This window comes from Apis cerana, linkage group LG8, assembly GCF_029169275.1.
Source record: "Apis cerana isolate GH-2021 linkage group LG8, AcerK_1.0, whole genome shotgun sequence".
In the NCBI taxonomy this organism is placed as follows: Eukaryota; Metazoa; Arthropoda; class Insecta; order Hymenoptera; family Apidae; genus Apis; species Apis cerana.
Genome location: NC_083859.1, coordinates 11,140,210 through 11,168,200, shown reverse-complemented (window position 1 = coordinate 11,168,200; position 27,991 = coordinate 11,140,210). Strand labels below are relative to the sequence as shown.

Here is a 27,991-nt window from a genome sequence, read left to right as displayed (position 1 = left end):
GATCGATAAAGCATATAATCTAGAAACATTTTCTATGAAAATTGTCATATAGTTAAAAAGATTTATTTCTTATAGAAGACGAACAGACATATATATCAATTTTAAGTGCATCGTAAAATAAATATCTAAGCAGGTGATTTTTGCTGCTGATTAGCGCCATATCCTACAATGGACCAATCAGCTGCTTGGTAAACCGCCGTAAAACCTCGAATCTGTCCGCAGACGAATGACAACAAAAGAGGCTGATAGAAGTCGCGCGCGAGACAGTGGATTTTTTCACAATTCCGCAGAAAATTTGCGGTTTTTTCCATTTTGTTGCTCGCCGCGAATAACATCGTTTTGGTTGTGGTGAAAGTGTCAAGGAATATGAAGAGAAGAAATGTCGAGTGCGGTAAGCTTCGGAGGCCCTTGAAACGCAACAAGCTCACCGAGGGAATCTACGGAAGGTAAATTTTCGCCGCCATATGTCTTCTCTTATTGGAATAGCTAATTTTAAAAATAACCAAAAATCTAACGAATCATCTCTTGAAATACTCTTAAACTATCAATCAAATATTGTTACATTTTTCAATTTATGGAGTGTAAAAGTCTCTATGATGTTTTATATCAGTATGTGATTGTCGACCGTTTTCCAGAAACTGTGTGATATACTTGACATTTGCTAAAACCTTGACCATGTGTGCTTGTTTTGAAAATAATTTGTTAAATGATTTTCTTGAAATTGTTTTTTAATTATTTTTAATATATTTTTCATATATTTTTTTATTTAATTTGTAATATAGCTTTTTTACATATAATTATATAAATTTATAATTTATAAATATTATGAATTTTAGTTTATTTTTTTTTAATATAATTTATGTTAAGTTATCATAATTATATAATTAAAATCATTTGTATAATTTTATATTTTAAAGTTTTTATTTTGTTTTGTTTGAAAATATAGTAATATTTTGTAATATTTATTTTTTTATTTTCTATTAAAAATATTCAGTATATATAATAATTGTAAATATTTCAAAACTAATGATTTAATATTTGTATATTAAATCATTAAATCATTATTGTTTGTTTTACAATAAAGAATAATAAAATAATATTTTTTATTTCAGTACATTACTTTATTTAAAATTTCTTCTACTATGGGCCATGGTAATTTTGGCAGACTTCATTTTAGAATTTCGATTTGAATTTTTATGGCCATTTTGGTTACTACTCAGAAGTGTTTACGATTCTTTTAAATATCAAGGCTTGGTAAGTGAGCAAAAAAATTTATGCAACAAATACATATATTTAATTTTAAAGTGTAAATTATATTTTCAGGCCTTCTCTGTATTTTTTATTTGTATTGCTCTTACATCAGATATGATTTGTTTCTTTTTCATACCAGTACATTGGTTATTTTTTGCTGCTAGCACTTATGTTTGGGTACAATATGTTTGGCATACAGGTAAATATAAATTTTTTACTTTAGATTATTTTAATAAAAAGTAATTATAATAAAAATAATGTATAAATATATTATATGTGAAATAGATAAAGGTGTATGCCTACCAACTGTGATGTTATGGTTACTATTTCTATATATAGAAGCAGCAGTTCGATTAAGAGATTTACGACATATGCCCTTTCATTTGGATCTCTGTCGACCATTTGCAGCACATTGGTATATATTTTTTTCTTATTACATATATTTTTACATATTACATATATTTATTATATATTTATATATTAATATTAATATATAATAAATATAATATAATATATTATATATTAATATTATATATTATATATTATATATTATATATTATATATTATATATTGTATATTACATATATATTTTTTTCTTTATTCATATTTTAATGAATAGAATTTGAGAAATATAAAAAAATGAATTTAAAAATTAGAAATTAACAATTTAAGTAATAAAGAAATAATAATAATAAATTGTTAGTATATATGAAAGTAAGATTATTATTATTAAAACAAAAATATGGAAATTACTGTGAAAAATCAATTAAAATAAATTATTAAAATTTATTATTACTATATTTAATAAATATCAACATAAAAATAATAATAAAAATATCTTAAGATATAATTTTTTTTAGCATTGGTTATCCTGTAGTTACATTAGGTTTTGGCTTTAAGAGCTACATCGGCTACAGAATGAGACAGGTAAATTTATAAGCATCAATTATTTTAAGACTGATTTTATATATGAATTTTTTTTTCAGAGGAAGCAAAAAGATGTAGCAAAGGAAAATGAATTCTATTTACAACTATTGCAGCAAGCACTGCCTTTAGAGCAACAAACCTCTACTACAATACAACCAATACAAGTTCCATCACAATCTCATATTACTACATTAGAACAACATGTTAAATCACAAAATAATAAATTAAATTCACAATGTAATCCAAGTCCTGAAAAAAGTAGAGGTAGTTTGTATTTATTTTCAACTTTAATATATTTATAATATTAAAAGTAAAATATAATTTAATAATTAAATATATTATAGGAAACAGTAGTAATTCCGTAGAAACAGGTATACAAAATGGCAGTTTGCATATAGGTACACAAATTACATCAACAAATCAAAATGTAACAACAAAAAATAATCACAGAAAATCCTTAGATAAAGGTGAGAAACAAGAAGAACAACACAATAAGCATAATGTAACAAATTTATCACAATCTGATAAAAATGATAAAAAATTTATACATACAAATGGAAATACTATTAATCACAATGACATACAATTCATTGAAAGAGTTGGGTAAGTAACAATACATTTGAAATTAATTATATATCATAAAATATTTTGTATATATTCAGATTTAGTACTTATATATATTTTTTATCTATATTTTATAATATAATAAAAAATTTATTAATATTTTGAATGAAAATTACAGATCTGTCAATGATTTTGATACAAATGAAATAGAAAAAGATAAATTTATTAAAAGCGGAAATTGTGGTCATACATTAAAATCACAGACTAATGGTTCTGTAACAGGAAAATGGAATAATATAAAAGAAAATCGAGAATCATCTTCGACTATTAATAATCAACGTGAGCGAAAAACTCGTCAACTTAAAGTCACAGTTGATAATATAACTGAACAGCAAAAACAACAAGATGAATATTGCCAAAGGTATATTATTTATATCATTTGATGAATCAATAAAAATATTATTTTAGGTACAATAGAACTCCATTTATATGAACCTGATGGGGGACAAGCAGTTCATGTAACCGAGTAAGTTCATATAATAGAAGTTCATCGATTACTCTCAATACTTTTAACTTTTCGTTCAAATAAAGTTCAAATGAATAAATTTAATCATACATACAGCTTATTTTTTGGATTATATAATATATTAGCTTCTTGTTATATATTACATCTTTCTTTTCATTCATAGCAGATGATCATATAATTGGAGTGATTAATATTAATAATAAGATGATAGCACTTAATTACATTCACTTGGATATTAATAAAAATTTTGTTTTGATAAATGGAGTTCTATTATTATATTTTTTATGTTTTTCATTTTTGTTTTTGTGTTAAATTGAAATTTAATATCGTATACATTTGTACTTTTCTATTTCATTTTTTTATTAAAAAAATTTTATTTAAATAAATTTAATTTTTTTTTTTTTTTTGTTAAATCGAAAAGCACAATTATTATATTATCATGTTTTTTCTTTAGTGTAATATAATATCATTTAAATAGGTTACTGATGTGTCGCAGGCTTGAAGCTGACATAAAACGTTTGAAATCAGATCTGCAATCCAGTCGACAACTGGAACAAGAACTTCGTTCTCAAATAAGTTCCTTACAAAATGGAGAACGCCAAGCTAAGGGTGATATACAACAACTTCAACATGATAATGATCAATTACAAAGCAAGTATGTATAGATAATGGTATTTCTACATTATTAAAATTAAATTAATAGATTTCTGCACTATTAAATATTTTTAATTATATATATCTTTATATGAACAGATTACATGGATTAGTAACAGCTCGTCAATTAGATAAACAAACAATGTCGTCGTTGGAAAAACGAATTGCTGAAGAAAGAAAACAACGTACTGCTTGTGAAGCATCTTTGGTTTCTGAGAGGCGAGCACGACGAGCTGCAGAAGAAGCACGAATCCCGCCTCCGCCGCCGCCACTTGTTAGACAAGAATGTACAGATACTTGTAAAAGTCGCAGAACACAAATGGAACAAGATCTCAAAAATTTACGACGAGAGCTTAAAACGAAAGAAGATAGGTAAGAATTTTAAAATAATAAATCATATAAAAAAAGTACAATTTTTAAAAATATTTTATGCTAAAAATTAACTTACCTAAATTAATTTTTCATAAACTAATACATTGAATGTTAGCAAATATAATATTAAAATTTACAAGTAATAACATTTATATTTTTGTAAATATAATTATTATTTAACAAATATATAATGTAATAAAATGTTTCTTGATGAACTTAAAATACTGAAACTAATAGTAATTAATAGATTATAAAATATTTAACATTAATTATGATATTATGATGTAATGTTTCAAGTTTAATATAACAATATCAAATACATGCTGCTAATAATTAGCTAATAAAACTTTCCTTTTTATTGAAAATTCTAATTCTATTAGAAAAATTTTTTCAAGATATTTTTTTTATGAATAATAGTTTAAAATAATTTATATATTAATAAATAAATATTTTTTTCTTAATATTATTAATTTAAAAAAAGATACGTGAATTTTATTCTTTTTTATCTGAAAATTTAATTTTACATAAATGAAGAACTATATTAGAAGTTTAGCATTCAATGTGTTAATATTATATTTTTTTCGTATTGTGAATTCATAAAATTATGTATTATATATTAATTTTTTATATATATATTTATATGTATTTATATGTATTTAGATGCAATACACTAGAAAAAGATATATCGCGTTGTAAGGAAAATCACAAAGAATCTGAAATTTTACTTGGTGCATTAAATGCGCTACAAGATAAAACTGCGCATTTAGAAGATAGTTTAAGTGCAGAAACGCGTATAAAACTTGATTTATTTTCTGCACTTGGTGAAGCTAAACGACAATTAGAAATCAGAGAAAGTAAGTAAAAATTTAATTTCAATTAAATTATTATTATTCTTTAATATTTTGATAATTAATTTAAATACAGATTTTTGAAATATATTTTTATTTAAAATATTTTTTATTTAAATATTTTTAAAATATAGTAAATTAGAATAAAATATATATTTTGTGTTGAATTAGGTTTAATTAGATCTCAAGAAAAGGAAATTGAAATATTAAAAGCAAAAATAGCCCAAGATTTAGCTGTGATGCCACAAGATACATTTGGACCTGCGCCAACATGCACGACATCTAAGCTTCGATTAAATAATGAAGTACGAGTTACAGGTACAAAAATACGTTCAAATGAAAGTCCCTGTCCAGGGTGTACAGTGTCAAATTTGGATCCAAATGCGACAGCGTATACACCCAAAAATTCCCTAATAGCATCTACCGAAGCTTGAAAAAAACAATTTTTGGCCATATTAGGGCTTCAAAAAATTGATTATATATATTTCATAAACATGTTTCAGTCTGTTTCTCAATGGAAGTTTAAATACAAACTTAAGTTTTATACATACATATACTGTTTTATTGAGATCTAATTTTTAAATTTCAGGTAATAAAATATTAGATCTTTTTAACATTTATAACATAAAGTATATGTGTAATATTTGCTTAAAGACAATTTATGCTACAAATTTGTCAATACAAATTTCATTAAAAGATATCTTTAATAAAAGATATCTTTTATAATGTCTTCCATGAGAGGCTTCTAGAAACATGTTTTATATTGTATTTGTCACCTGAAGTAATACAATGTTATTAACTACTTATGACCATGGAACGTAACTAATATTAAATTATAAAATATTTAAAAATTAGTTACGTTCTATTAAACATGCTGTAGGTTGATCTAACAGATACCTTTATCTTTTTAGTATTTATAAAAGATGTATTAAAAAAGTTAATAAAATGAAACAACAATGACGCAATGCGTAATCTAGTTATTATAAATGATTATTAAATTTTAAATTAAATTTAGTATATCTATTTAGATTGTAATATTTGATAAATTTACTGTTGATGTTTAAAAAACTATATTTTACTAATTTTTTATTCAAATTATATCGATTTTCATACCACACTTTCTATTAAAAATACGATGTTCTATTATATAATAATTTGTATTTTATAAAAATATAGCTATAAAAAAAAATAGAAAACAATATAATTTGGATCGATATAATGAATATTTTTTTTTTTCTTATAAAATAGAAAAATTGAAAATTTAATCTGTATTTGATCCTCCTACAGCATATGCCTAAATCTATGACGACTTGTTATAGACACAAATTTTATTCAAGTCGTAATCCGAAGCTAGTCCAGCATACAATTGTATTTAATGTCTTTGGCAAATGAAGCCATTTTAAGTCATGTGATCATCCAAAACCAGCCATTAATATACATTGAAAAACCTGCCGTTATCATTCGAAAGAATTGTAAATGTCGAAAACGCCAAATTCATTTTGAAATAATCATCAACGTATTGATATTCTCTCATTTCTATACGTTTTTTATATTTTTTGAATATAATCTTTTAGTTTTTTAGAATGGTAAAATTGTGTATTGGCTTTCGAACGGTATGAAATAAGTGTTAATATTTCATAATAATTTTTCGAAATGTGTACAGTGTTTTATATAATAGATAGAAATTTTGTAAAAAAATTTTAAGTTAAGTATATTATAATTGGTAATGAAAATGATGGAAAAGATAGATCTTTTTACTTTAAAAATTTATGACTCATTTATATAATGAGCTTCAAGAGATAAAATAATGTAATGCCACATTTATTTATATATTAAATAATTAAATCGTTTATAATTAGATAGTTAAATCAATTTTCAAATCAAAATTCTAATTTTTAATAACATTATTAATATTCTAATTATATAGTATTTAGCAATTTGGAGAAATAAAATGAAAAATTTTTTTAAATTTTCCCATGAATGTCTTCCTTTCACATATTTAGATATTGAATATAATATATTCTTTTTATAATATAAGAAATTTCATTCTTATTAACCAATGATAATATAATTTAGTAAAAGTTGATTATTAATGATTATTAATGATTATTAATGAAGGTATATGACATACTGTTTATGTGATACATCAGTTCTCATTGATTTTATACTATTTTATATTATTTTTTTATATATTTAATTTCTAGATGTAATATCTAAAAACATTAAATTTATTATTTTTTTTTAATAACTTTTAAAGATAATTATTAACACAGAATTATAGATATAAAGATATTTAATACAGAATGGTGTGTATGTAAGAGAATTAGTAATTAATGTTTGAATTTCTAAAAAATAATTATTTTTCATTTTGTATTTTGTTCATTGATGAAGTTTTAAAAGACTAATGATAATATTAGAATATATATCATTATGCTATTTCCTTCGAAATATGATAAAATATCTTCATGCAAAAAACAACAGATATTTTTGAAAAAAGTTGGCATTATATATAAAAGATCTCAATGATGAAGATATGATTTTTATGTATTCTTTAAATCCGCTAGAAAGCCAGTACCTTCTTGCTTCAATGAACATTATTTAACGACTGGTTGATATCATAAAAGTCATTCTTCCATGATTGTATATATAAAGCACTGTCATGACAATTTATTAATAACATAGTGGATCATGACCAACTAGTCAAGTGGATTTCTATAAGCACAAATATTTATTAGATATCTAATATTCATTTAATATTTTTGTCTTTATTTGAAAAAGTAATAACAATTTTTTTTCATATATTAAATTGAAAAATTCATATAGTATTCTCATTAAATTATTGAGTTCATTAATTATTTTCATGTTTCTTGGATGATCCACGTACTAATTGCTAAATATTAATGCACAATGCATATGTTACGGGTACTTTTCAATTTACACGATAATTGTATTCAAAGCGCAATTGTCTTGTTCAAATACTTATATAAATTGTTTTAAAAATTACGAATTATTTATGATTTAATATTGATTTACAATATGAATATTATGTTATAAAAAATATGGATAAAAATAATTTTTGCTTAAAAAATTAAAAGCATATCAATACAAAAGTCGTGTAACTCTGAGAAAACCTTTGTTTCATTTGTTATTTTAATATGTATAAACAGTGCTAATTTTTTTTCATCTTTAAATTTATGTAAACAATTGAAGGATTTATAATATAAATGATCCTTGTTTCTTGAATTTCAATCATAAAGTTCACTTTATGATTTGTTTAAATATAGTTCTTCTGTAATAATAATTGTCTAATAATTATAGCTAATATCAACAGAAATTATGTAATAATATGTTTCGTTAATTTAAGTCTATTGAACAAAAATTAAAGGTATTAGAATATTTTTTTATTCTTCTAAGAAAAAAAAAGATAAAAACTGAAAGGTCGTTTTTATTATAAACCCTTTAATTTTTAAAATTTTATAATTCACTGATGTTGACAATTAAACTTATATTAAATAGAAGGATAACATGCTTACTTTAAAATATTAATGCATCTTTATATTAGATTTATAAAAAGAATGATACAGTTTATGATCATATGCATAAAACTTTCATATTTTCTTAATAATTATCATCTAACTAATATGGAAATTTATTTTATGTTTAAGGTTTTTTTTAGTTAAGATCAATCAGACTTGTGTCTATGTCAACTTGTATCATTATGTGCATAAGCCTTTATAATGTAATGAAACAGTGTAAATAATTACTTAAAATAGACTAAACGCAAAAAGAAATTTACATAAATTGTATGGGCACTTGCGTAGCATAGTCAAAACATTATATGAAGTTTATTAATTTATTTTAAGTAAAAAATTGTTCTTTTAACTCATTTATGATTATGATTTTTCATATTAATTAATTTTTTTTATGAAAAAGACAAATTTTTTTCATGAAATTGAGAAAAAATGTCAAATTAAAATTGACTACTATAAAAATTTATCATTATTTTATAATAGTAGCAAAAATGAATTAAAAATATCTTATATCAAATAAAGTAAATATTACAAACTTGTAAATGATATTTTAAGGGGAATAGAATTTTATCTACAATAGAATGTTATTCTATCTATATAAGAAAAATATTATATAAAACAGGTAAAAAAGATACTGAATTTGATGTTACCATCTTTTTATGTAATACATGTGTGTTTAAGTGTAACACATTATATGAAAAAAGAAATAGAATAATATCTCAAATACAAAACATAAATGAGTTAATTTGATAAGAAAAACGTAAAATGTGTTGTACGACAAATAGAAATATTTTTTAAAAAGCGAGTATTCTTTTTTTTTTTTTCTTTTTCTTTATCTCTGTCTCTGTCTCTCTCTCTCTCTCTCTCTCTCTCTCTCTCTCTCTCTCTCTCTCTCTCTCTCTCTCTTAAAATATCGCATTATCAAGTGCATGTTAAGTACCTGATCAGGAAGTGCTGTAACGATTGCGATTAATATACTTATTATGGATTTAATTCCACTATAAGGCTGGTTTCGTAAATATATTCTTATTATATATTCTTATTTAATTCACTCATATTGTTTGTATAAAATTAATGTGATATATTTTATGAGCAAGTACACACGCACATGACTTGACACATAACACTCATATGCATGCTGTACTATATATGTTTATTTAATTTTCATAGCATATACACGTACATTTAATTTTTTGGAAACGAAAATTTGAGATTAATTATTTATGCATTATATGTACTTTAAATTTTATGAAGGGTGCTTTTTATATAACCCAGTGTGACTGCATAATAATTATATTTAACAATTTTTAAGAAATCGCGTTTAATATATATTTTATAGTAAAACTTTGATGACAATAAGAATATATTGTTTTTGTTATGGATTTAAGTATTTCAAAAGAAGAATAAAATATGATAAATTTATTACAGATATTAAAATAATTAATATAAAAAAAAATACTTTTTTTTAGTGTAAAAAATAAATTCATTTGAAATAAATTCATATATATTAAATTAAATTTATAATAAAATATTACATTGTGATATTTTGCAACATTATTTTGAAATATATATATATATATATATATATATATATATATATGTTACAATTTGTTTTCTCAATGAAATCAATGAAAATATTGATTTAATTTTTTAAGTCCTTTTTCTAAAATCTTTAAATTTAAAGCTTTCTTTTATCATTTAAATAAAAAAAAATTAATATTTTCTTTGATTCCTGAGAAAATAAGTTCTAAAATTTTATTTAAACTACTCTGTATAATAAAACAAAAATAGATAATCATTCTTTTTTATTACATAATTATAACTAAAAACTATATGAAATAATGAATAATTATTTATCAATAGTAAAAAATGGTATAATTTAATAAAAAAAGATTTTAAAAATCATATCATGAAATTCTAATGCCATATATATTTTTTTTGTTATTTCTGATTAATTACATTACTAAATACATTGTTACTAATTACAATTTGAATAATTTTCATTAATATAATATTTAAATATGTATATTTCTAATTAAATTTTAACTAAATTTAAAAAAAAATTGAATTGTTTACTTTCATCTAGATATCTTTAAATGTGTTAAAATAATAGAATTGAGTTTTATGGAGTTCATATATTTAATGGTTAAAATTTTTTTCATAAAAATATAACAAAAAATACTTGTTTCATTATGTTTATGAAATTTTATAAATAAATGATTATAAAAAGCGAAATGCTAAATGTTCATAATAATCCTTTGGAAAACATACATATATAGAATCATGTAATGTACTTGTATATGCATCTAATATGTTAATATAATTCTGTTTCTATAGTATTATGCAATTTTTATAAATCAATAATAAATTTGTAAAAATAAAATATTACTAAAATAGAATCATTTAAATGATTATAAAATATTTTTCTTTTAATAATTTATTATTAACATACTGTATATTTGATAAAAAAGAAATAGAAATTAAAGAAATTTATTATTTTAAGTAGTTTTATTAATTTATAAAATTAAAATTGATATCTTTTCATAAGAAAATGAGACACGTAAAACTGTTACAATATTATGAAGATATTCATTATTATGAAACGATAAGAAAAGATGAAAATGAAAAAATGTATTTTATTAAAAATAATGTGCGTCATGATTGTGTGAGTGGTATTAAGAAAAAAGGTTTTTTTGAAAGTAATTTTGCGAAACATTAAATTTAAAACATGCAATCATTATTTTTTATAACTATATTAATATTGCAAACATATATTCAAAATACTTCTTTAAATTGTATTTCTCTGATAGACTATGTATAGTTGATAAACAATTTTTTTTAGAAAAAGATGTACAAATATTCATTGTATCAATCGTTAAAAATTAGAAATAATGTAATTTATATTTTTTTCCTCTTATTTTAAATAATTTTATATATTTTTTTGTAGCGCGTTTCTTTTTCTTTGTTATGTTTTTGGCCATGCGAAATTTGTTTTTCTTTTTCTTCTTAATTTAGCATTAAGATAATTTTAAAAATTAATATATATTTTTAAAAAAATATATACCTACAAAAAAATGGCTATAATTTTGATCTCATAATGTAATGACAATGCACGCAAATGCCCTTTTCTTCTTATGCATTCATATTAAAGAGAAAAAAAAAATAGAAAAAAAAAACTTTTAACATTCTTCGTCATCTTTCGATTTTCAATTATTTAAATCATTTCAGTTTAAAATAGACAATGATCCGTATTATTAAAATTCGTCTAGTCTGTATGAATGTGCGTAGTTTATTAATAATCAAGTGGAATATTTTTACAATTTATTTAAATGAATTTTACAAAGGATATTTCTTAAAATTTTTCTGTCATTTGCATAAAAAATATTAAAATGAAACTATCTTGCTCAAAAAAGACGAGAATCTTTAAAACAGAAATTTAATTTTTGTGTAATTTCTATGTGAAAAAAAAAATTTCTTACGTGTATACAAGTACACATGTTAAGTACTTATATGGTTGTTTACTTTTTTTTATTCGTGTACCTTTTTATAATGATATATTCCGATTACTATGGAAGTAAATTTTTTTATATTTTTATGTCAATAGTTCACTTTTTTTTTTTTTAATAAAAGACACATCATTTTTCACATTGCTTTCCAAAATACTGCTGTAGAAAACAAAATTATTTTTTTCAAATGAGTTTTTAAATAGTTTTTCATTATCATGATTTCCAAATTATTAAAAGAATTTCTTAAAATTTGATTTATTTCACTTTTAATCATTGTGTTTATAATGTTTTACATTCTTCTTGCACATTCTAATAATGGAATGATTAATAAATGATTAAATAATTTATTGGGAAAAACTTCATTTTACTCTTAATTGCAGCACAGTGAATTACAATTTGAATATTCGTGCATATTTAAAAACTCAAATATTTCATAATATTTTCATACGTAATAAATATATTTTAGTATGCATAAAAAGTACTATCAATCTTGTTACATTTTTTGTAAATAATTCTATATTTTCCTTTATGCTACATAAGATTTAAAAGAAAGAAAAAAAAAATAGGTACTTCTTGGTATTGGTACTTAATGACTTTTCATTGTGTACCGACATTTATACGATAGAAATATTTATTAAAATAAATATTGTAAAATAACACGTGTATAATTTATATATTATAATTAATATGATTAAATTTTCACGTGTACATATGAATCATCGTTATTTCATAAATTTTCTACCTCACCTATTGTTTTGTATAAGAAAAACAAAAAATAATTAATGTTAGTAAAAATTGTAATTGAACTGTTATTTAAATATTTTCAACGTGATCAAAAATATTGAGACAGAATATTTCCGTAAATGTTATTCTTCTTAATTACAATAGTTGTTCTTTTCGCATTAATAAAAATAAGAAAATTTATAAAATTATCATTCTTTTATTCCATATTATCTCTGCAAAGAAATTATTTAATTTTTTAATGTACAAAATTAAATTTTCAACATGAGTAATTGTATTTTTTTTTGTTCTCATTAAATTAAATTAAAATATTTCAATATAAAAATATATTTAATAATATATTAATTTATAAATGTTTATAATTATTTCAATCTCATGACTTTTAGTTTCTATTGTTTATATTCTATTCTATTGATTTAATAGAAGTATAAATATGTTTTTAAAAAAATCTTTTACTAAAACAGGTTTAGTAAATATTTTGATCTAAATAAATTATATGTATAATAATAAAAAGAAAGAAAAGATCATTATATATAAATCGCAAAATCGATAACATTGCAGTAAAAAAATTAGATATTTTAAAAATTCTGTCTATTTTTTATTTCTTTCTTTATAAGTATTTATATATTTTTAAAAATGCGTAAGTATAAATATTAATAAATTATTTTAATGCGCAATAAAATTTTGTTTTTGTTTTTTTCTTAATCATTTATATTAAACTATTTATCTGAATTTATAAGAAAAAAATATCATTAAATTCAAATGCTTTTCCAAATTATTTTAAAAATAATTATATATGATTTTTTTCTATTTATTAAAACTGAAAATAGAATGAAAACTTATTAATAATTTTAATAATAAATAAACATTCTTTTTGTAATTTGCTAAATTTTCAAAGACACTGAATTTATAATTTTTTGATTAAAAGTTTTTATTTAATGAATAAAAATTTTTTTTAATAAATTATATATATAAATATGACAAATATTTATATTTTTTTTTTACTTCTATTTTGTAATATGATAACAATATTAATATTTTTCATTATTTTATTAAAAAAAAAATATTTTTCAATTTATAATATTTCAAATTTATATATATGAAAAAATATTATGATATATACATATTCGCATTTAATATGTGTATGTTATTATATACATAATTTTTATTTCCGTGCTTTATGAATGTTTTTGTCAATAATTTTAATGTCATTAATTAAATATATTTAAAAAATATTTAAAATCTTACAATTTCTTATGTTTTTCAGAGAAAAAAATAACGATTTATTTTTTACTATATGTAATAAGAATTTATTGTAGATACTCGTTCATCTTTATATATATACATACACGTATAAATATTAAAAACTTATAAATAAAAGCATTTTATATAAATGTAAATAATTTTTTATTTTAATTATATTAAAATAAATTAATTATATTAAAATTTATATTAAAATTATATTATATTTTTAGGATTTTCTTATATTTGTTTATTTAATACATATACAAAATAAATTTTTTAATATTAAAAAAAAGCAATAATATATCACGTTTAATTTTTAATAATTCATTTTTGTATATTATAAAAAGTTATTTACATTTATAAAAAAAAATAAATTATATAAAATAGTTATTAATTATAAAAAATATTAAATTTGAATTTTTATTCATTTGAAATCATAAAATTTTAATAATTGCAAATAATGATATCTATTATTATATTTCTAAAATATTAGTTAATATTTTCCAATATTTTATAACACATAACATAATTTTAATTTTAATACATGATTTTTTTTTAATTATCTTATTTTTTAATCTTCTGTATTTTTAGATTTTACTTCATTTATAATTCCTTCTTCCAAAAATTTGATATATAAAGGATCTTGCTCAGCAACAACATATGAAAGTACAGCTTTCATATAATAATCTGACATCAATTCAATGTTTCTTATAACAGTAGAAAGAAGATGTGCTTTTTCTACATATATACCTATGAAAAAAATTTAATCAATTAATTAAATTTAAAATCTTGAAATATTTGCTTTTAAAATTATAATTTAAATTTGATAATTATACAAATTTGAAAGAAATTCAAAATTTTTTTTTTTAATATTTATTATCATAAAATGAACATTTTATACTTCATAAATTATTTCATATTTTATTTCAAAGAATAAATATAAATAAAAAGTTCATAAAAATAAGAAAATAAATCTTAAACTTACCTGGAGTTTCAAACATAAGATATGCAAAATGAACATGGAGATAATAATAGGATGGTTGGTAATGTAAATATATTCTAAGTTGAGAAGCAGATATATTAAACTTTTTAGCAATTACCGCAGTTCCAGCTTCTCTTATATTTTTCAATAGAGGAAGATGAAATGCATTTAATTCTCTTATAGATCGAATCTTTTGAAATGGAAGTGCTATTAATTTTAGTGTATTTGGTTGTCCATCCCATTTCAAATCATTTACTATTATAAATCCAGTTTTCTCATCTTTATCTTCATATATAATTTTATCTTGTTCTGCCTTATGTTCCAAAATATTATATATCCACTAGAAAAAATAAAAATTTAATTTAACTTAAGTCTTCAATAAAAGTAATTTTCAAATTAAATTTGTATTAAATATCAAATTATTAATAATATAAATTATTATATTATAAATTAAAAACTTTAAGTTATACATTTATAATTTTAATATAAAAATATATTAAATAAATTTTCATCATTTTAATTAAAAATATTCTATATTTTTTATAAATATACCTCTATAGAAAAACTGCTTGATTCTATATATGGAAGAGTAATTTTTTGATAAAGTTCATAAGTTTCATCTATAATATGAAGTTCTTTTCTTCGAAATTTTTCAATATGTTTTTCTGTTGCAGGATGTATTATTGTTGCATTTATACCTTAAATAATATAAAAATTTTCTATAATAAAAAAAAGAAACTTTCTCTATAAGAAAAAGTATAATGTTAGGTTATAAATTCATTGCAATATACCATTAAATTTTTTAAGTGGAAAACATTCATAATTTCCATATATATCATTGTTATAAAGTTTATGAAAAACTGTGTCTTTATTAAACAATTCTGTCACTGATTGTTCATCGTCTGAAAAATTTTGTTTTTCTAATATGATAACAGCAGAGTCTTCGAATCCTTTAAAAACACCTTCTATACATATTTGTTTTCTCATACAATTATTTTGTAATATCTTTTTTATATTGAATATAGATGAGCAGAATTCTGTTTCGTGTATACTGACATTTTTGGATGTATTTTCTATTTGTATTTTAGCTTTTTTTGTTGGTGGACATTCATCCGCACTGTTGTTAGAAGATATTTCCGCCATTGTTGATGATATTCTTTCAAACAATTCTTACTGTAACTTCAAAAATTATAAATCTAAATAAAAAATATTATAAATAAAAATTTTTGAACTATTCTTCTTTTTATTAAATTACATAACTTTTTTTTTTAGATAATACTATCATTTAATTAAGCAATGTTTTTAGATTATGTAAATAAAAAATGAAAATCATCTAATTTTTGTTATTTATTCACAATGTTTAAATGCATTATTGTTTATATTTATTATATATATTATAAAAATAATTGTTTATTGTAATTATGTTTAATTCATATGTAAATTTAATTCGCCAATAGTATAAATATATATATATATTTATGATATACTTGCAGGATCCACAGATTGAGTACAACTGTTATATATGTATACATATATAGATTATAGATATAAACGAGATCTAAACACGGTGGCGAAGATCCAAAGCAGAAACTTTATCTTTTGGTAACCTTCATAAGATTATTAAAGACGAACATTAGAAACGATCTACTACGTGAGCTAAGAGGTTAATAACGATGCTACAAGTAGATGATAGAAAGGTAAAACATCTATTCATTTCCTTTCCTTTTCATTTTTTCCTTAAATATTAATTCATAGTAAAAAATCATAGATTTTTGTTGCAATTTTATCTTAATATTTTTATATTTTTCATTGTGTATTAAATACTTTCAAATTATGCGTAATAAATAATGTATTTTTGGTATTTTTATGTAAAAAATTATTTTTATACTGAGGTTATGTATTTTTTTAATCATTATTATGTGATTCAATTATTCTTTCTATTTTTTATGTAAGATTATAATGGAATTATATTATTTTTTAAATTTCAAATTTATTGTTACGATTTTCTTTATTATGAATAAAATAAAATTTAAATTATTTAAATCGTAATATCGTCAGAATTGTAAATATAAATACAAATTAATAGAAATTAATAATTTATTTATAAATATATTTCTCTTATAAAATAGAATAGAATAGATAATTATTTATGATTATCACGAGTTATATCATAACGAAATCTAAAATTAAAAGCTAAATACATAATTTCAATATTGTACAAAATAATTTATATATATTAATTGTTTAATAAATTTAAAATATAATTAAACATTATAATAACATTATAAAAATTATACATATATTTTTGTTATATTGAAATAAAATATATCAAATATTTCTTATACTCTTTATAGCATTATACAATTCGTAAGATATAAGAATAAAAACATTATTAAAAATAAAAATTTTTAAAAAATAAAAACTAAAAAAATAAAACCTTAAGAAAATTTTTTTCAATTTTTTTGTATAAATTTTGATAAAATCACCAATTATAAAAAACTATTTTCCCCCTTCTCTCCTTCTTAAGATCTTTTTAAAATTTATTTCTTTAACATATCATATGTTCTAATATTATATGTAAATATATACTATTAAATTATATGTATTACATATATGTTATTAAATTACTAATAAATTTGCAATTTAAAAATTTAATGAATAAAAAAATATTTTTTGTTCTAAAATTTTAATATTTATAATATTATTTATTTTTAAAAGAAACAAACATGAAAGAAAATAAATTTTTTATATATATATATATACATTCAAAATAAGAAATCATTTCAAAATGCAAAATAAAAATGATCAGAAGTATAATTTTTCAGTTGGTTTTCATTTTTTATTAGATAATATTTAAATTTTATTTTAATTAAATTTCATCAAACAAAATCTATTTTCTAATAAATTTGAAATTAATTTATATCGTTAGTTGATAAAAGATATGTATAAGAAAAAATAAATAATCATTATTAAAATTAAATTATTAAAAATTAATTAAAATATTAAATTTATAAAATTGAATTATTACTAAATATCGCTTTTAATAATTCAAGGAATGAGATTATTTTCCTAGATTTATTATATATAAAATACTTTTTCTTGGCTATGAACATACGATAGAACATTATTTCTCCTTGTGATACGTTTATTACGCAAGATTATGTGGGATAATCTGCGGTTATGCTTTATTAGACTGTAGAAGATGCGAGACTTACTTTTGTAAACATGTATGATATATACAATATTTCGTTTGCTACTTTATACGTATGAATTATTATATATTATGTTTAGTCTAATATTATCGGCAAAATATAATACTTACAAAACAATCAATATCGGTTTTAAATGTTCAACTGTCTATTATAGACATATCTTTATTATATCTTTATTATATATGTATGTATATAGAAAGAGAGCATTGCGTTAAATATCATCATCAAATTTAAAAAACACAAGTTTATAAAATTTTAATTTGAAATAAAAATATTTGATATAAATATTATTAATAATTGCAAGATTATTGGAATGATTCTTTTAATTAAATATTCTTTACATAAAAATTATTAATCATAGAACAACAAATAAGTATGTTTTATAATATTTACAAAATATTCTAGTTTATACAAATATATTATAATATGTACATTTTTGTGTTGACTATATATTATTAGATACGATTCAAAACATCTTTAGATAATTTTCAATCTTATTTAAAGACAATTAAGTCAATTCGAATTGTTTCTTCAAAATAATAATAAAAAGATTTGAGTATATATACATATGTATATATAAATGTATATATACATATACATTTTTAAGTATATATATATTTTTTAATTCTAAATACCAATAACCTTTAATTTCATCGTAATTTTTATTGGAAAGTTTGAATATTTCAAATTATCGCATCATATCGTTAATGGAAGATCTAGAAGTCAAGATTTATCTCGTTTTGATAACCTTTTATTTTATCATTTTTATTAATCATTTTATTGATAATGCAAACTATATAAATTTATTTATTTTTTATATAGATATGTATTTTCAATCTTTCAGCTAATAACATTTCTATGACGAAAAAAATTCTAAAAATCCTAATAGAATAATTATTTTTTATTTTTTTAATTTAATTTAATTACCTTCATAATTTGATTTCTTCATAATTTTATTATTTTTATTATTTATTAAAGGTTTAAATAAAGATTTTCATAAAAGACTTCTTTTATGAAAAAAATAAGAATTTTAAAACATAATATAAATAAAAAATATTAAATTAAAAATTGTTTATATATCAAGATTTAAACAAAGAATTATTTGATTCATCGATATAAAATTGATTGATTGCTTTTAATATATTAATCCGTAAAGTAATAACAGTATAAAATAACAGTATAAATAAAAGTAAACAATAATTCAAAAACAAATTATTTTCTTTCTTTTAGAATACATAATTTATTTTATATTATCGATATTAATCAAATTAATATCATTCAGAAGAATTAATTAAGATAAATAGAAAATTATTTTTTTATTATTATTATTATCTTTACTTAAAAAATGATCTAAGTATCAAAAAAATATACATATCATAAATTCATCTATTTTTACATTTGTAAATTTTGATATCATGATTAAATTCTAAAATAAGATCATATACATATATTATATATATCACTAATTGAATATTTATAATTATTAATTTTAAATAAAAAAATATATATATATTTAATATACAATCATAACCGTTATAAAAAAATATATACAAAATTAGGATTTTGGTAAAAATTAGAATTGTTACAAATTTAAAATTTTTTGAAATTATTTAATAATTATTGTATTAAAAATATAGCTTTAACAAAACGTTACAGTAAGAATTCAAGTTAAAGAATTATATATATATATATATATATATATATATATATTTACTATATTATATAATATGCAATCATGAAAATTCAAATTGATATATTACTTAGCAAATCTTATGTACGTATGTAATTTAGTACGTATTTATATATATCATATTTATTATCATAAACATTTTAATATTGTCTTTTAACGATATCTATACATTAATAGAATTAACACATGCATATATATATATTTAATTTATTGTTATTATAATACATATTTATAGTATTTTATTATATTTTTTTTTCAATTTTATTCAAAAAATTTAAGATTCTTTAATTTTAATAATATATAAATATCGTTATGTATATCAAACTAAATTGATAAAAAGTTCAAATTTCAACAAATCGTTGATATAAAATCGAATTAAATCATTTCATTGCTAGTTGATTTTAACGTTTACGTTGTAACTGATTACGCGTATCTTTCGTGTTTGTTATTTTCTATATTTTAGAACAATATAATATTAAGAAAAAAGTTCAAATGGCATTTTACTGAAATGAAAAACAACGTGTAGTTAAATAAATTTTAAAGCTAATGATGTTACGTGACCTTGTGAAATGTAACTAATCACGATTCGGCCGATAATGAAACGATCATAGCGCCAAAGTTGTACAGTCGCGTCGGTTAATAGTGTTATGTTAAAAATCGTGACTGAAGAAACTTGATACAAATATATATTTTAATTTTTTTTTTTCCTTTATCATCATGTATACGGATGTAATATTTAAACGATTCACTTTTTAGAAGTGATAATGATAGGTAGCTTCGATGATACGTCGTTGATTTATATCATAGTGACACATCCACGCTTGTTGAAGATACATTAACTCGCGCGCTAGTATCGCGTTCAGTTGGTTTCGTTCATTCGAGAGTTTGAGGATCTCGAAAGCTTGGTGTCGGTTAGACGTGAATTTAAACAATCACTCGCATGCTGTGAGTGACAAGAGTGAAAATTAATATTCGCGCGCACTCTCGCTCTTTGTAGAGCTTTGAGAAAGATATATACGAATGGAATACTTGTTGAATGTAAGTGATCGTATATATGGAGAAAAAAGATAACGTATTGTTTTCCATGGTTGTCAGAATTTTATTGAAATTTTTTTTTTTTTGAAATCGATGATATTCAAATTTCTTAGAATATATAATCATTCGTTTATTATTTATTATAGATATAATGATAGAATTAATTCCCATAATTTGTATAGAATATTCCACTAGAAAATAATTGCGATTGTTTGCATCCAATGAAATTTGGTCGCGCGAACTATTTGATTGACACAATCCATACTAATTTAAACCTTGCATTTGTTCTCTTGTAAACATTGAAATTTCCATTCTACTATCATCCAAGCGGTGAACATTGAAATTGAAAACATTAGATAACATTTAAATCGAACTCAATTGATAATAATCGAATAAATCAGCCGTTTAAGATTCATTCGTTGATAAAAACTTACGACTTGAATCGTTATCTAAAACGCTTTATCATATGTAATATATTTTTTATATAGTTGTAAAATTTAGTAAATACACATTAATGAAATATAATTGTCCATATTACATCATATATCATAAGTTTGCCATAATAATGTTGTTAAAAAAGATTACAAATACAAGAATATGCTTGTCATAATCTTTGCAAACTTTTTCTATCCTTTTTTTTATCTTTCATATAAATTCAAAACAATCACGAACAGAAATTAATATTACTTGCTTCTGATATTTCATGTTTGTATAAATTTTTATTATTTATTTTTTTATTATTATTAATATTATATATAATATTATTAATAATATTTATCAATTATTAATATTTATCAATTTGAAAATTTTTATTTATAATTTCATATTATATTATTATACATATGTGAATCTAATATTTATAATTATATGAATATTTAGGAATAATCTAATTTGATTAATTTTGATATAATTTTTTAATACATTATATAATATCTTTTATTATAGTTATTTATTTATTAGTTATATAATATCTTTTTGAACTTATCATCTAATTATCTAATATTTTTTTAATTGTTATTCAGATGATAAGATCTCTTTTGTTTTTAATATATATATATATATATAGTATGATATATTTAAGAATGATATTCAAGATTTATTTTTATATTTTATTTAAATATACATATCATAGTTTCAATAAATATAATTGATTCCAAAATTCAATTAAATATTTCATTTTTAATTTTTCATCATATATTCTATTTTGTTTTTAAACAAATCATTGCAGAATAAAAGAATAAATATCAAAAATTAATATTCTGTTGTCTTTTTTTTTATCAATATATAATTTTTAATAAAATATTTGAATATGTACATATAATTTTAAAACCAACTACGAAGAGAATAAAGTTCTATCTGAATAAATATTTTAAATTTGTAAAAAAATATAATTTTCATATAATAAGAAATCAAGTAGAAATCAAGCATAATTAGATTTATTATTCATTTTGTAAAAATTAAATAAATATTTCGAAATATTTTATAAAATTATATTTTATTAATATTAAATTCGAATAAATAAGATAAAATAAATAAAAATTCTATGAAAATTTCTTCATTTTTTGTTAAAAAAAAAAGATGATAGTTGTTATTTTATTAAAATCACGAAGACGTAGATAATATCTTGTTTGTTTATGTATATTATATAACATTTTCAACTTTGCAAATATATTGTTGAACTTTGTTATTTTGAATCAGATGAAATTCAAATAATTACATTTTATTTTTTTGATTTGATCCTATTGCAATAGGAAAATAATTCGTTTAATAATGAATTGGTTTTTGTACGACAATAGATCGTTCGTTGAAATTATATTCTATCTCTTTTTAATCTTTACTTATAAAATTATAAAAACGTATAAAAACGTATAATACTATCAAGAAAGCATTTGAAGAAACAATTTTCATTTTGAAGAAATATAATAAATGAATTCCGTTCTTATAAAGCTAATATCACTTATAATATCCGATTTTACCCAGATGATAAGATCATAAAATCATAAAATTGAAAGATTTAAAATGAAATAAAATCTGAAACCATTTAATAATGAGATTCTTTTAATAAATTCTATTCTCAATTTTTCTTCTTATTTTATTAATAGTAAAATTATCAAATTTCATGCCAACATCTCGTTTTTACTTCGTTTTTACGGTTTATCTTTTTTCATTAATATATCAAAGATGTTCAATTTTTATTACACAATTTTAAATTAATTCGATTTTTTCTTATTTATCAAATTTATGAATGTTATTTTTAAATTTGAATATTAACATTATATAACTATATAAATATATATGTACGATATAATAAAGTTCGCAGATTTATCGTGGTAAAATAAATATGTATGTATTTCATTGCTGAATTTCGTTGTAATCACTTTCAAGCTACACCTTTTGAAAACTAATGTATCGATGTCTTGTCTATTCTTCGAGATAATTTTCAAAAATTGTTCTGTAGTATATATTTAATAATTATCATTTTATTTTTTTATTTCATTTCTTGATAATATTTTTTTTACTTTTAAGAAAAAAATAATTGAAGGTTATAACTGAAAATCTATTATAGATCTAGCACAACTATTTCTTTTTATAATTTTTTATAAAAATTTTCTCATTAATATTAATATGCGTTAAAAGTAATTAAGATATTAATACTGACTGATTATTCCATAAAATTATTCTTAAAAACTCTTAAAATTACATTGAAGAATGAACAAAACATCAATGCGTATTTTCCAAAGGAAATATTTTTAAAATGGTTACGGTGATATCTAGTAATAAAATATGCAATAATTTTATAAAGAATTTGTGAATTTTATTATTGGATTTTACATTGATTATTAAATTATGATTATTTCAAATTCCTTATAAGAAAATGTAAAAAATATATTTTCAAACAAAGTAAGAAAGATTATATGATAATTTTCGTCGAATAACTTTGTCTACGAAAATCTATTAAAATCTATTAAAATCAATATATAATTTGAACTGATTTTAAAATTAAATGCAATTTTTTAACTCAAATAGTTTTTCTTTCAAAATGAAAAAAATATCTATTTGTAATTCAAGATGGTAGCCTCGAATTATTTGTATTTCCATTACGATAAGTGATTATACTAAAAGCCGATAATATTAATGATTAATGATTTTTCGAAATATACATATTGGCATAAATTTGTATTAAAATTATTCATTCGCAAACGTATACACGATATTATTAATAGGATTCGTATTTTTAGTACCGTTTTCAAGATTAATAATTATTAAAACTACTGAATAATAATAAAGAATAAATATATAATTTTTTTTAATTCTAATTTTTTTACATTTTTTTAAAAGAAAAAGATCGATTAATAATAAAACATCTTGGCATTTTTGAAGTAGTATTATAAAATTATGCTTAGCTTTCTATCTTATTTTAAATGTTATTAGAATTAACTTTTTGAAATTTTTTGATATTATTTTATATGAAATATTTTCTTTATACACAATTAAGTAAATATTATAAAGAGAACTGATTTTTTAAATTTCATAAAAATTTCATAATGAAATGAAATATAAAAAAGTATTTATTTGATCAGTATTAATGAATTTAGATTTATTTTATAGATACGTAAAAAAAATTAATTTTTATTTATTTTTATAAAAAAAACGATCAAATAAAAAACAATAATCATTGACAATAATAAATGCCACTAAGAAACAGATATCGATTCAACCTGATAATATTCTCTTAATTAAGGATAATTTAATAGAAACCAGGAAAATAATATCTTCTTTCTCCACGACTACTTAACGACTTACTCCTTTCTAACGAGTACATAATTAACAACAAGAGAGAAAAGAGACAATAAATAAATAAATAAATAAATAAAAAGTGTAAAACCATTATAATACGTCATGCACGATTTCTCGAAATTGGATGGTGATGATGGCAGCCTCAAGCGGTTTATGAAGAGAAAAGGTATTTATTACTTTGTCGTTTACCATCTTGGTGAATAAATCCGTAGGCACGCGGTCATCAACGCAGTCCCTCAGATACGCAGGCATTCCGCGAAAGGACTAAGAGAGATGCCCTAAACGAGCTTCAGCATGAATTAGAGAAACTTGAGGCAACCGCAACAGGCGATATCAAGGAGGAAATTCATCGACAATTCGATGGCTTTACTCATCTCTTTCGACGATTCCTCCAAGAAGAAGGACCTTCGTTAGAATGGGATCGTATACAAAAATTGCCTGACGATGCGGTAAATAAATGTTCTTTCAAATTATAATTGCAATATCTTTTTTTATTAATATTAATATTCTTTTTTATTTTAAATAGAACAAAGATAATTATTTTCTTCAATAAAATATATTTCTTCGATATTTTTCATATTATCTTGTATATTATCAATTGTCAAATATATCTTATACTTAGGATAGGGATAAAAATGAACATTAAAAAATTAATGTGTTAATAAATTGATGTAATTAAAGATTGAAATTAACATTTTTATTATTTGATATTTGTATTATTTTTTTTAAAATATAAGAAAATATATCAAAATATATCTTATTATGATTAATCTTATTATGATTATGATCGAGAGTATAATCTTCCATTATGATTAATGATGAAATTTAAAAAAAGAAATTATAAAATTAATGAAGCTTGATATTTTTAGATAAGAGATTATAATTCCTTGCCAACTCCAGAAGGAGAAGAAGTGAAAACTCTTTTAAGCAAGTTAATCGTTATAAAATTAAATGGTGGCTTAGGAACTAGTATGGGCTGTCATGGTCCAAAATCTGTAATAGCAGTACGCAATGGACTTACGTTTCTTGATCTGACAGTACAACAAATTGAGGTAAAAAAAAATATATATATATATAAATATTATGATTATAGAAATAAAAAAAAATATTTAAAATATCACAAAAAATTTATTTTATTACTTATTATTTCTTATGGATACAGTATTTAAACAAAACTTATAATGCTAATGTTCCGCTCATTTTGATGAATTCTTTCAATACGGATGATGATACACAACGAATTATCAGAAAATACAAGGGAATAGATGTTAATATTCAAACATTTAATCAAAGTTGCTATCCTCGCATCAATAGAGATTCTTTGCTTCCAACTGCAAAACACTGTGATATTGCAGATGATATTGAAGCGTAAGATTAATATCATTAACAATTTCAAATATTTATTAAATAAATTTATTTATATAAATATTTATAAGTATTTTATTTATAGGTGGTATCCTCCTGGTCATGGAGATTTTTACGAAAGTTTTCGAAATTCAGGTTTATTAAAAAAATTTATAAAAGAGGTAAAAAATTTTTAATTTTTTCAATTTCTTACGTATAAAAAATTATATATTATTATTTATTTATTTATAATAAATATTCTTTTTGAATATAGGGACGTGAATATTGTTTTATTTCAAACATTGATAATTTAGGTGCTACTGTAGATTTCAAAATTTTGAAATTATTATTAGATAAACGTGAAGCTTCACCTCTTGAATTTGTTATGGAAGTTACTGATAAAACTCGAGCTGATGTTAAGGTAATAAAATTTTTTTTATAAATTGAAATTCAAATTTATGAAATAGAATTTATCTTTATATATTTTTCTAGGGTGGTACATTAATTAAATATGAAGATAAACTACGTTTACTTGAAATTGCTCAAGTTCCAAAGGATCATGTAGATGATTTCAAATCAGTAAAAACATTCAAGTTTTTCAACACAAATAATTTATGGATAAAACTTAGCGGTATTTTCTTTTTCTTAATTATAAAATTCATAATTATAATATATATTTCTTATTTTCTTTAGCTATTGAAAGGGTACTTGAAAAGAATTCTTTGAACATGGAAATTATTGTCAATAATAAGACTTTTTCAAATGGTTCAAATATCATTCAATTAGAAACAGCTGTTGGAGCAGCTATGAAATCATTTGAAGGAAGCATTGGTAAAAATTCATATATTTTGTATTTTGTGAACTTTAAAATTTTTTAAATAAAATTTTAATTATCTATTAATCTTTTATTATAATTATATTATTTATTATTATGTTCTTATATATAAATCTATAAATAGGTATAAATGTTCCTCGGAGTAGATTTTTACCAGTGAAAAAAACTTCAGATTTAATGCTTGTTATGAGTAATTTATATACTCTTCGCAATGGTTCATTAGTAATGAGTCCTCAACGAATGTTCCCTACTACACCTCTTATAAAATTAGGTGATAATCATTTTGCAAAGGTTATTATTTTATTCATAATTTTTATGAAAATTTTTAATTTTTAATTTTTTATAATAATGTGATTTTTCTTCTATAGGTCAAAGAATTTCTTACTAGATTTCCAGCAATTCCAGATCTTTTGGAATTAGACCATTTAACAGTGTCTGGTGATGTTACTTTTGGAAAAGGTGTAACTCTTAAAGGAACTGTTATAATTATTGCAAATCATGGAGAACGTATTGATCTTCCATCAGGCACAATTTTAGAAAATAAAATAGTCTCTGGGAATTTACGTATATTGAATCATTAAACAATGAAAAAAAAATTTTATCTATTGCACAGTATAAAAATTAAGAAAAAAATATAGTATATATTCATTTAACATTACAAATAAAATATGTACAAAATTTATAATTTGTGCATAATTAAATATTATTTTGAAAACAATAATAAAGAGTTCATAAATATATTGTTTCATTTTTATTTTTATCTTACATTAAATATATTATATTAAATTACATTTAATTATATTAAAATATTTATAATATTTTTCTATTCATTATCATTCTATTTTTCTAAATTCTTTAAAATTAAGATCTTATTAATATCTTTCATATTTTTTATTCTATTCTTTACGCAAAAATATAAACATTGTAATCG

At 20.4% G+C, this 27,991-nt stretch overlaps 3 protein-coding genes across 15 annotated transcripts; 2 read left to right on the top strand and 1 right to left on the bottom strand.

Annotated features, from left to right (window-relative positions):
* The first annotated feature begins 312 nt into the window (after window positions 1-312).
* LOC107999987 (macoilin-1) lies at window positions 313-18,652 on the top strand. 8 transcript variants are annotated; one of them, XM_017060086.3, is made up of 13 exons: window positions 313-446; window positions 1,113-1,254; window positions 1,324-1,450; window positions 1,537-1,666; window positions 2,112-2,178; window positions 2,238-2,445; window positions 2,523-2,781; window positions 2,921-3,163; window positions 3,747-3,923; window positions 4,022-4,294; window positions 4,955-5,148; window positions 5,314-5,460; window positions 16,640-18,652. In XM_017060086.3, exons 1-13 carry the CDS (start codon window positions 367-369, stop codon window positions 16,651-16,653), a joined length of 2,061 nt encoding a protein of 686 aa, XP_016915575.1. In that variant the 5' UTR covers window positions 313-366; the 3' UTR covers window positions 16,654-18,652. The 8 variants fall into 8 exon arrangements, with proteins under 8 accessions (XP_016915575.1, XP_061934911.1, XP_016915574.1 ...); XM_062078927.1 differs by lacking the exon at window positions 16,640-18,652 and having other exon boundaries at window positions 2,238-2,442; window positions 2,523-2,576; window positions 2,640-2,781; window positions 3,765-3,923; window positions 5,314-11,573; XM_017060085.3 differs by lacking the exon at window positions 16,640-18,652 and having other exon boundaries at window positions 2,238-2,442; window positions 2,523-2,576; window positions 2,640-2,781; window positions 5,314-11,573.
* On the bottom strand, window positions 14,202-18,511 carry LOC107999990 (m7GpppX diphosphatase). 3 transcript variants are annotated; one of them, XM_062078941.1, is made up of 5 exons: window positions 18,469-18,511; window positions 15,938-16,325; window positions 15,699-15,844; window positions 15,150-15,486; window positions 14,202-14,914 (listed from the first exon to the last, which is right to left on the bottom strand). In XM_062078941.1, exons 2-5 carry the CDS (start codon window positions 16,287-16,289, stop codon window positions 14,736-14,738), a joined length of 1,014 nt encoding a protein of 337 aa, XP_061934925.1. In that variant the 5' UTR covers window positions 16,290-16,325; window positions 18,469-18,511; the 3' UTR covers window positions 14,202-14,735. The 3 variants fall into 3 exon arrangements, with proteins under 3 accessions (XP_061934925.1, XP_061934926.1, XP_016915577.1); XM_062078942.1 differs by lacking the exon at window positions 18,469-18,511 and adding an exon at window positions 16,634-16,775; XM_017060088.2 differs by lacking the exon at window positions 18,469-18,511 and having other exon boundaries at window positions 15,938-16,682.
* Window positions 16,702-27,798, top strand: LOC107999989 (UTP--glucose-1-phosphate uridylyltransferase). Of its 4 annotated transcripts, XM_062078929.1 has the most exons (11): window positions 20,670-21,086; window positions 24,920-25,047; window positions 25,122-25,330; window positions 25,751-25,933; window positions 26,044-26,249; window positions 26,332-26,407; window positions 26,500-26,646; window positions 26,718-26,856; window positions 26,919-27,056; window positions 27,185-27,351; window positions 27,429-27,798. In XM_062078929.1, exons 2-11 carry the CDS (start codon window positions 24,984-24,986, stop codon window positions 27,639-27,641), a joined length of 1,542 nt encoding a protein of 513 aa, XP_061934913.1. In that variant the 5' UTR covers window positions 20,670-21,086; window positions 24,920-24,983; the 3' UTR covers window positions 27,642-27,798. The 4 variants fall into 4 exon arrangements, with proteins under 4 accessions (XP_061934914.1, XP_061934915.1, XP_061934913.1 ...); XM_062078930.1 differs by lacking the exons at window positions 20,670-21,086; window positions 24,920-25,047 and adding an exon at window positions 16,702-16,843 and having other exon boundaries at window positions 25,094-25,330; XM_062078931.1 differs by lacking the exon at window positions 24,920-25,047 and having other exon boundaries at window positions 20,635-21,086; window positions 25,094-25,330.
* Window positions 27,799-27,991: the final 193 nt, after the last annotated feature.

What these genes read in the sequence shown, in the direction of transcription:
- LOC107999987 (XM_028667733.2), top strand. Translation starts at nt 367, where the DNA reads ATGAAGAGAAGAAATGTCGAGTGCGGTAAGCTTCGGAGGCCCTTGAAA. An exon ending in CTTTTAAATATCAAGGCTTG is followed by an intron (nt 1,255 to 1,323) that starts GTAAGTGAGCAA and finishes TTATATTTTCAG; the next exon opens with GCCTTCTCTGTATTTTTTAT. An exon ending in ACAATATGTTTGGCATACAG is followed by an intron (nt 1,451 to 1,536) that starts GTAAATATAAAT and finishes TATGTGAAATAG; the next exon opens with ATAAAGGTGTATGCCTACCA.
- LOC107999990 (XM_062078941.1), bottom strand. Translation starts at nt 16,289, where the DNA reads ATGGCGGAAATATCTTCTAACAACAGTGCGGATGAATGTCCACCAACA. An exon ending in TCCACTTAAAAAATTTAATG is followed by an intron (nt 15,845 to 15,937) that starts GTATATTGCAAT and finishes ATATTATTTAAG; the next exon opens with GTATAAATGCAACAATAATA. An exon ending in CAAGCAGTTTTTCTATAGAG is followed by an intron (nt 15,487 to 15,698) that starts GTATATTTATAA and finishes TATTTTTTCTAG; the next exon opens with TGGATATATAATATTTTGGA.
- LOC107999989 (XM_062078929.1), top strand. Translation starts at nt 24,984, where the DNA reads ATGCACGATTTCTCGAAATTGGATGGTGATGATGGCAGCCTCAAGCGG. An exon ending in ATTGCAGATGATATTGAAGC is followed by an intron (nt 26,250 to 26,331) that starts GTAAGATTAATA and finishes TTTTATTTATAG; the next exon opens with GTGGTATCCTCCTGGTCATG. An exon ending in TTTATGGATAAAACTTAGCG is followed by an intron (nt 26,857 to 26,918) that starts GTATTTTCTTTT and finishes TATTTTCTTTAG; the next exon opens with CTATTGAAAGGGTACTTGAA.